General features: G+C 36.4%; 1 protein-coding gene across 1 annotated transcript in view; it reads left to right on the top strand.

Annotated features, from left to right (window-relative positions):
* Positions 1-9,795, top strand: part of ARMH3 (armadillo like helical domain containing 3) — a 192,084-nt gene that overhangs the window by 103,331 nt on the left and 78,958 nt on the right. Inside the window, exon 24 of the mRNA XM_019636282.1 lies at positions 7,658-7,733. Within this exon, the coding sequence (XP_019491827.1) occupies positions 7,658-7,733 (76 nt within the window). The remainder of the gene's footprint in view (positions 1-7,657; positions 7,734-9,795) is intronic.

The raw sequence follows: 9,795 nt of genomic DNA, 5'->3' as shown, positions 1-9,795 counted from the left end.
GCCTGCTCACCACGGCTCACAGCAGCCCACAAAAGTGCACGCCAGCTGCCGGCCAGCCCTAATGCAGCCTACACCGTCGCCGTGGACTCACGGCAGCCCAGCTCCAGGTTGAGCTGTTGTTCATCATCTTAGCTGTAGAAGGTGCAGCGTCACTGGCCCTTCATGCAGGGTCCAAACTGGGGCCCTGCTGCTAGGAGCTGGCGTCCCAAGCCAACTGTTAACCAACGAGCCACTCGGCCGGCCCGAGAACTTTTTTTTAATATGAACATTTAGTGCTATAAATTTCCCTCTAAGTCCTACTTTAGATGCAGCTCACAGATTTTTATGTTATGCTTTCATTGTCATTCAGATTCAACATATTTTCTGATTTCCCTTATGATTTCTTCTTTCATCTATTGGTTATTTAAAACTGTGTTGTTTAATTTTAAAATATTTCAGGTTTTTTAAAGATATCTTTCTGTTAGTAATTTCTAGTTTAATTCTGTTTTGATTCAAGGATGTTCTTTGTGTGATTTCACTCCTTTGAAATTTACTGAGACTTGTTTTATGGCTCAGAATATGGTCCATGCTAGTAAATGTTCCTTAGGCACTTGTATTCTGATCTTGGAGTATAGTAAGTTTCTGTCTGGTCAACTTGTTTGATAATGTTCTCTGTTTTCACAAATTTTTCTGTCTACAAGTACTTGTTCTAAAGGGACAGAGAAGACTGTTGAAATCTCTTAACTGTAATTGTAGGTTTGTCAATTTCTTCTTTCAGTTCTTTTACTTTTTAGTTCATATATGTCGTAGCTCTGCTGTTATGTGTGTACACATTTAGGATTATCATATCTTGGTGAATTTACCCTTTTATTATCATGTAATGTCCCTCTTTTTCCCTGGTAATATTCTTTGTTTTGAAGTCTGTTTTGTCTGACATTATGATAGCCACTGTTACTTTCTTCTGATTAGTGTCTGCATGTCTGTCTTTTTCTATCCTTTTACTATTAACTTATTTATATTTTTATAATTAAAGTGGCTGTCTTCTACAGAGCTTATAGCTGGGTCTTGTTTGTTATCCAATCTGACAATCTCTGTTTCATATTTGGTGTTTAAACCATATACATTTAATGTAATACTGATAAACTTTCTTTTATTTTTGCCATTTACTTTCTGTTTTCTCCCCCCATTTTTTTGTTCTTCTGTACCTCCTTTTCTGCTTTCTTTTGGATAACTTGAATATATATATATTTTTAAACTTGAATATTTTTAACATTCCATTTTAATTTATCAGTTGGCTTTTGGTTATATTTCTTTGTATATTTTTGACAGTTGCTCTAGGATTACATTATATATACCTTTCACAGTCTACAGTTAGTGTTGTATCACTTCAATAAAATATAAAAGCTTTGTTACTATATAGGATTCTTTAATCACCAACCCCTAAACTTACTTTGATTTTATCATATGTATTACATCTACATTAAAACATGCATTGAAAACCCCACAGCACAATGCTGTATAATTTTTGCTTCTGACAACCATCCATATTCTAAAGAACTTCAGAGGAAAAAAAAATATTTTATTCACTTGGATATTTTTCATTTCTGTTTTTTTTTTATTCTTAGAGATCTAAATTTCCTTCTGGTATCATTTTTCTCAGTCTTAAAGAATTCTCTGTAGTAGTTGTTTGAGAACAGGCCTCCTGATAACAAGATTTTTTTTGTTTTACTGCATTCCTAAAGGATAATTTTTTTTTTTAAAGATCCGAACCTGGGCCCTGCCGCCCAGAGCCGGCGCCCCAAGCCAACTCCCAACCAACGCGCCACTCGGCTGGCCCAAGGATAATTTTTTTAAAAATCATAAATGGTTGTTGAATTTTATTAAGTGTCTTTCTTTTCTGCATGTACGTAGTTTTTCGTCTTTATTGTGTTGTGAAATACATTGATTTTTGAATTCCTAGAATAAATCCAAGTTTGTCATGATATTGTATTCTTTTCCTAAAGGATAATTTTGCTGGATGTAGAATATTGAGTTGGAAGTTCTTATTTTTAAATACTTTGAAGATGTTATTCCCCTTTTTCTGGCCTCCATGGTTTCTGAAAATAAATCTGTGGTCATTTGAGTCATTGTTCCCCTGTTAGTAATATGTTATTTTTCTCCAGCTTCTTTTAGGATTTTGCCCTTATCTTTGGCTTTCAGCAGTTTATGATATGTTTAGACATGGTTTTTCTTTGAGTTTATCCTGTTTGGTTGGTGTTTGCTGAGCTTCTTGAATATCACCAAATTTGGGAGTTTTCAGCCATTCTTATTTTGCAGTTTTTTTTCTGCCCACCGTGTCTTTCTCCTCCTCTTCTTAGACTACAATAACACAAATGTTGGACTTTTCGATATTGTCCCACAGGTCCTTGAGGCCCTACTTGTTTTTTCCCCCCATTTTTTTTTTGTTTTTCATACTTGATAATTTCCATTGCTCTATCTTTAGTTTCACTGACTCTAGTCTGTTATTAAGCCCATATAGTGAATTTTTCATTTTACATACTATATTTTTTACTTCTAAATGTTTTAATTGTTTCTTTTTTATAGTTTCAGTTCTTCTGCTGAGAAGTTCAGTCTTTCTGTTCATTCAAGTGTGTTTACCTTTATTCATGGAGCATAGTCATAACAGTTGCTTTAAAAAGTCTTATAATTTTAACATTTGTGTCATTTCAGGCATCTGTTTTATCTGTTCTCTTGAGAATTTGTTACATTTTTCTGTTTTATCTTGTATTCTGGGTCTTTCTATGTCCTGGTTCTTTATAAGTTGTGTAATTTTGAGTTACATCCTGGATATTTTTAATGTTATGTTGTATAGACTCAGGGTTCAGTTATAATCCTCTAGAGGATTTTGTTTTGTTTTGTTTTGTTTTGTTTTTGTATTTAGGCTGCAAATTTAGCCTCACCTTCTGTGGGTAGTGGTTCCAATATCAGTTCAGTTTTCAAAGGCTTTTCTGTGCTTCTTTGGATCTGGCCCACACATACACCACTCAAGGGTTAGTCAGAGACTTGGACGGTGGTTCAAATATCAGTTTAGTTGTCAAATACCAGTTTAGTTTGGCTTTGCTGCTTTGTATCTGTTCCATGCTTCCTCAGCTCTGGGGTGAGCCTGAGAATTGCACAGCTTTCATACGCAGAAGTAGGGGAACACTTTCTCTTGGTTTGTCCAGGTTTCCTTTATGTTCTCTGACCAACAGAAGCTCTCTTTCCTGGTTTTTAGCTACAGAAAAATGAGGCTTCTATTGAAGTTTTAGCCACCCACGCTGCTTGTCCATTATGCATCTCTGTGACCGAGGCAAACCTGCAGGAGAAAATAGGAAAAAAGAAAACCTGGAAGCTCACTTTTGTGGGCGTTTCTCCAAGTTTTGACTCCCCTCTATAACCTGTCTGCTTTTGTTTAATTTTTGCAGCCCTTAGGTTAATTACTTTTTATATTTTATACAGGATTTTTAGATGTAATCAGCAAGAGAGGCTGTAGTGGGCTTACTCTGCCATGCTGAAAGTGGAAACTCACCTTTATTTTTTTAAAGATATTTTTGCTAAATATAGAATTTTTCTTTTAATACTTAAAAAATGTCATTTTGTTGTTTTTTTGCTTGCATACTTTTTGATAAGTCTATTGTCATTCTTATCTTTATTTTTCTGTATATAATGTGTCCTTTTTCTCTGGATGCTTATAATATTTTCTCTTTGTCACTGGTTTTCAGCAGTTTAATTATCATGTGTCTCACAATGGTTTTCTTTATGTTTATTTTTCTTGCAGTTCCTTGAGCTTCTTGGATCTGTGGGTTTCTAGTTTTAATCAAATGTGGGAAATTTTGGCTGTGAATTCATATTTCTCTCCCCCTTCTCCTTTTTTATTTTGGAACTTCTGTTAGTATGTAGTATATGTTAGACCTCTTGACTGTGTTCCATAGGTCACTAAAGCTCCGTGGGTTTTTATTCTTTCTTATTTCTTTGCTTTTCTCTAGGTTTCATTTTGGATAGTTTCTTTTCCTCGGTCTTCAAATTCATTGATCTTTTCTTCTGTATTTTTAATTATGCTCTTAGTCTCATTAATTTCACTTCATTTTATCCAGTGTAGTTTTCATTTCAGAAAGTTTTTTTCTTCCCTAGAAGTTCTGTTTGAACTTCTTTTTTTTAAAAATTAGTTTCAGGTGTACTTGAACTTTTTTTTAATATGTCTGTTTCTTTCATCGTCATGTTTATATTTTCCTCAATATCCCTGAGCATGTGGAGCATATTTACAATAGTTGTTTTAATGCCCTTGTCTGCTATTTTCATCATCTTTCTTCATGTCTAGACTTGCTTTTATTGACTGATTTTTCTTCTGCTTATGGGTAATAATTTTCTGCTTCTTTGAATGCCTGGTATTTTTAAATTGGATTTTGGACATTGTGATTTTAATATTGTGAGTGCTAGATTTTATATTTCTTTATATAATGTTGTGCTTTGTTCTGGAATATGATTATGTTATGTGGATTTGGTTTCAAGGTTGTTAGGGTAGGTCGAGAGCAATCTTGAATATGGCTAATTTGGCCCCATTATTAATTAATGCAGTACCCATCAGCAGAGTCTACCTGATAACCCATGTATTACTAGGTCTTTCTACTCTCACTGGTGGAAACACAAATAATTTTATTTGTGGAGCCCCCTGGGAGCAGCACAGTTTCTTCTCCTTTTCAGTGGTTCTTTCTCCCCAGCCTTGGGTATTTCCTCCTGTATATGTGCAGATTAGTGCCCAGCAAAACAAGTAAGAGGAGCCCTCTACAAACCTCCAGAGTTTCCTGAAAAGCTCCCTCCACTGCAGTACTCTGCCCGACAAATTCTAGATGCCTTGGCCCCTCGAAAGGCTGAGCTCTATGTCTTCAGCTTGGCAAGACTTCTGGGTCCTTTTTAGGTTCCTCCTCCTTGCCCTGCAGGCTAGAAACTTCTCCATGTGCCAAACTGGGGTAATCATAGGGCTCACCTTGTTTGTTTTTCTTCTTCAGAGATCACAGTCCTGTATGCCTGTTGTCCTATGCCTGATAACTGTCATTTCATATATTTTGTCCAGTTTTCTGTTGTTTAAAGTTGGAGGGTAAATTATGTCTTATTAATTTATCATGGCTAGAAGAGGAAGGCTCACTGATGCATTTTTTATAAAGGTACACATTTAATATTTCCATGGCATTAATTTACTGCAGTGAAGTCCACTGAATAGCAAGGACCTCCAACAAGAGCTGCCCTGAAACATAAATGATAACTATATTTTGAACTGTTTTTTTTATTAAAAAATAAAGATAATTATCATACTAAAGGAAAAGCAAGGTGAAATAAATTTTAAAATTTTATAATCTCTTTAATAGTATTACCACTGTTTTTTTTCATAGTTGTATATTAGCCTGTATGTATGCATAGTGTTACATAGTTGTAATCATGTTATTCTATTTTGTTTTTTCAAACTATATATTATAAAATATTTTTCTATTTTTAGTAATTTTCTTAAGTTTCTCTCCCCCCACCCCCCCAGCTTAGTATGACTATAGTTTATTTAACCATTCTTTCTTTTCATGGAAATTATGGTTTCCAGCTTTTGCTATTAAGTTTCTTTTTAATGGCTGCATAGTATTTTATTTTTGTGTACCATAATTGAGTACATAAATGATTACCTTAGCTTGAGGCTTTTAGGGCATTTTGAAATTATTTTGTGTTTAAATTTGGTAACTTAGAAAATAATGTAAAAGCCTGAGGCGTTTCCAAAGGAAATGCAGTGATGAGGTCATCCGGGTGCCTGTTCACTAAGGAACAGAGCTGACAGATGTTACAGAGAAATAATCCATGGATACAGTTAAATAAATTGAGGTAAGGAGTGGAAAATTCAGCTCAATTCCATAAATGTTAGGTGCCCACCATCAGAGAACTTATGATCTAGTGAAAAACAAATGCATCTAAATACTTTTCATAATTGAGTTGAAAAGATGTGTCTGACCAGCTGAAACAACGTTGTTCATTACGTGAATAAATTTGTATATACGCTGGGTGAAACCTGAATTCAGACTGAATTCAGAGCTCTAAATTGGAGTTATACCAAGTTCCTCTGTACAAAATCTTATAAATTAGAAAAGCAGCACTCTGATACATGTTTTATTAAGATAGAAATCTTTCATAAAATTGCTTGAATTTATAAAAATGAGGATTGCTAGGACAGTTGCAGAATAACCAGATGAGCTTTCTTTCCATACTACATCCATTGCCCCCCGCTCCCCGGCCCCCCCCCCCCAAAGCTGCTGCTGCTGCCCTTCTTGCTAGAGGAATACTGGTTAGGAGCAGATAGTGAATGTATTCAGATATAAAGTTCCTATGAAAATTGGTTACAAATTTCTTAATGTTAGTTAGGCTCCATTTTTCTTCCTTAGGGAAAGTCTCAGATATATTCATTTATTTGTTTGGGATGCAGTCTATTTAAATTAATAATAGCTAATATTTACATATCATTTACCATGTGCAAGGCACTGATCCAAGACTATATATAAACACACACAAACACACACACATACATATATATTAACTTACTTAATTTTCACAGTATTCCTTTCGTCTAAGTATTGCTGTTATTTTCAGTAAGTGTAGGGACTGGACTTGGACCCTGACAGTTGGCTTCAGAGCACATACATACTCTTAAAACCCTCACTCTGTAAGTACAGGCTCTGGAGTCATTTCCTCCAAGTTCAAATTCCAGCTCCATTACTTACAACTGTGCGAATGACCTTGATCAATTACTTGTCTCATCTGAGTGTCAGTTTTCTCATCTATATGCTGTATTGCATATAACGCAACTTTGTCCAGTTCCTCACACATAGTAAACTTTGCATATTTAGCTCTTATTAGCTATTCATTCATTAAAAACACGTACTTGGAGTGTGTACCATGTGCTTGTTCTTTCAAGGAGCACTGTTGGTGTGTCTCTTTTCTAAAATAGTCTAAGTGATGTAATGTGTGGTCCTGAAGCTCATAGCTAAAAGAGAGCATTCTATATTCCTGTCATCTCTTCTGTGGGTAAATGTGGATAAGAGATAGAATTTGGTCAGAGAAGGAAGAATATTCCTGTTGATTCATGTTGCAGGTCACACAATTAAGTCAGAGGAGCTAAAACAGGTTACTCCTTGGTTAGAACATGACCATCCTCTATCTGGCAAGGTTATTTGTCCAGTTTGACTCAGCTTAGACCTTTAGGAGAAAGATAAATATGGAACAGGAGGGGACAGTTAACTCAGCCAACCAATTCCCCTAAATCAGCCCCAGCCATTAGGGAAATGATAAGTGTAGTAGCCGGGTTATGCTTGCATCACTACCCCATTATAGATTGTAAACGAATTCAAAAACTAACTATGGAAACCAGTTAGCTGGAATTGGGGGGAGGGGAACCCAAGGCATAGGAGGAATAGAGTAGTTTGATAGAAAATACAAAGAAAGTTAAAGAAAAAAATTCCCGGTGAAAATAAGCCCTTATGTTTTTCTTTAGGATGAGGACATTTTAAACAGAAGATTGGCACAGGCTCTGTTTGATTATTCAAATAGTGCTACTCTGAGATGTGTCTTCATTCCTCATATTTGTGTTTTATACCAGAGGTCTGACAGATCTTTGTTCTTTCCTCTTGTGCAGTCCTGAGGCTTTCCACCAATGCAGGCCAGTGGAAAGAAGCAGCCAGCAAGGTGACCCACGCGTTGGTTAATATCAGGTAAGGAATGCGAATTTCTTTCTCTCAGAATTCCTGGCCTCATCCTGAGGTTTGTTGTACCTTTGGAAGCGGAGTGTGTTGGACACCACTACTATTTTAAGTCCTGGTGTCTATAGGAGTGGAAGAAATCGTTGCTCTTGATCAAGAAAAGCAGGAGTGCACGAAACTTTCCTTTCGTTATATTGAAATAGCTCATAGTGCTGTTCTGTGAATTTTCTTACCAAGAGATGGTTGCAAGTCCCTTTCAGGAACCTTTATTGCCAAAGTATTTCCTGTGCATAGGCCGCTTGAAAGCTTTTCTCTGAAAATATTTTCTGCCGTTCTCAGTTCAAAGAATGACTCATGGGAATCTGGAACTTTGACGTTTTGCTTTACATGGCTATTTCTATTTGTGGTAAACAGAGGCAAATGGAGCTTGGGGGCTAAGTCACTTTCGGTTCCTTATGAAACAGCAAGACAGTTACAGAGTGCTGTATGGATTGGATAAAACTGAGTCATACATGGAGTTGGTTTAGGGTCTTGAGGCAAATACCCCCCACACACAGGAGTGAGCAGTTCGCAAATGGAGAGAATGTGCTTTCAGTATTAGGAAATCTAAAGCTGACTTTTCTTGTATTCCTTGCTCCCTTTGTGCCTATCATTTTCCATTTCCTCAACAGTTATTAAATTGTCCTTGCAAACAATTGAAAAATTAACGATGAGTGGAAGAGGCAAACCCAGCAGATAGGGAAACTTGATTTAGCTCCAGATGTAAGCCTTGCCAGACATTCCCAGTAATAGTAACATACATTTACAACTTGGTATAGATGCTAATGTGTGACAGAGCGGGGGTTCAGTGTTTGTTTCCCTATCTTTCTCTTTTTTTAAAGGTAAAATGTCCTGTTCCTATAGTGATTTACTACATTGTGTGGCACATCAGGGAACACAAGGAAAAGTGTGAAATGTGTGTTGGGAGGGCTGGGATTGAGGGAGCATGGGGGTGAGATGTGCTAACAAGATTGCACTGAAGGTTGATCTGCCTTACCTGAACCCAGAGACGTTTTGTCGCAAACATAGTTTTATAAATCTCACAAATAAATGCATATCTGCACCTAGCAAATAAACCAGATACTGTAGTGAGGCCTTATGATAAATGTGATTTTCTGTAAGAATCAGGAAATACAAACTGCCTTCTTCCAAATATCCCTTTGTGACCCAAGGGCAGTATGACAAATGTGGGTGTTTGCAAGAAGCTCCAGATTCTGGGCTAGAGTAGGAAGTGCGTATGAGTATAATTTATGTTGTGTTTATTTATTCATGTATTTACTTAGGCTTCTCAGGCAGCTTCTTTTCATCTGGGACCTGTTTCCTTATCACATTCTTTTATGCTTGCATTATCTCCTTTGTTGTTGCTTTTCCTTCCATTGGCTTCTGGCTTGGCTGCTGTCCTTATTCTTTTCAAGGGCCACCAAACGGCTAATTTAAGCTCTTGGCCTGTTCTTTTTCTGAATAGCCCAGAAAGGATTGGACTGAGTTTTGAGCAACTGCTCATAACCATGACCCTTTCCTCCCCTTTGCAAGTCTCTGTTAAGCTTGTACCTTCATTTTCATTCCCCAAACATTTTTGATGAACTTGCTACAGAGAATAATTACATCATCTTCACTGCTGCTAATGAATTAGACTCAGAGAATGTGTCAGACATATCAAAGATGCAGTCAGTTTTCTCCAGAGGCTAGTGGAAAGATGTGTTTGAATGTCACTTACCACACCAAGGCCAGATCAGGGGAAAAAAACACTGGTGATGCTAAGCTTGCAAAACTTGACTTTTTCCTTTCTGACATTTATTTTCACTTAATAAGTTCTAAACTTAGTGCTGCTCTTTCATACGTATACTGTCTTCTTCAATCATCAAACTCTATAGAGTGTATTATAAACTTTTAAAAAACACGTTTTTTACTAATGAAGAAACTGAGTCTTAACGATATTGTGAATTGCAGGAAGTCCCACAAATGTCATGTGGCAAAGCTGAGAATTAATCATAGGTCTTCTAACTCCCAAGTCCAGGGCTCTTTCTTCTATACC

Source organism: Hipposideros armiger, unplaced genomic scaffold, assembly GCF_001890085.2.
Source record: "Hipposideros armiger isolate ML-2016 unplaced genomic scaffold, ASM189008v1 scaffold_28, whole genome shotgun sequence".
NCBI classification, from domain to species: Eukaryota; Metazoa; Chordata; class Mammalia; order Chiroptera; family Hipposideridae; genus Hipposideros; species Hipposideros armiger.
This window is presented reverse-complemented; position numbering and strand designations above follow the sequence as displayed.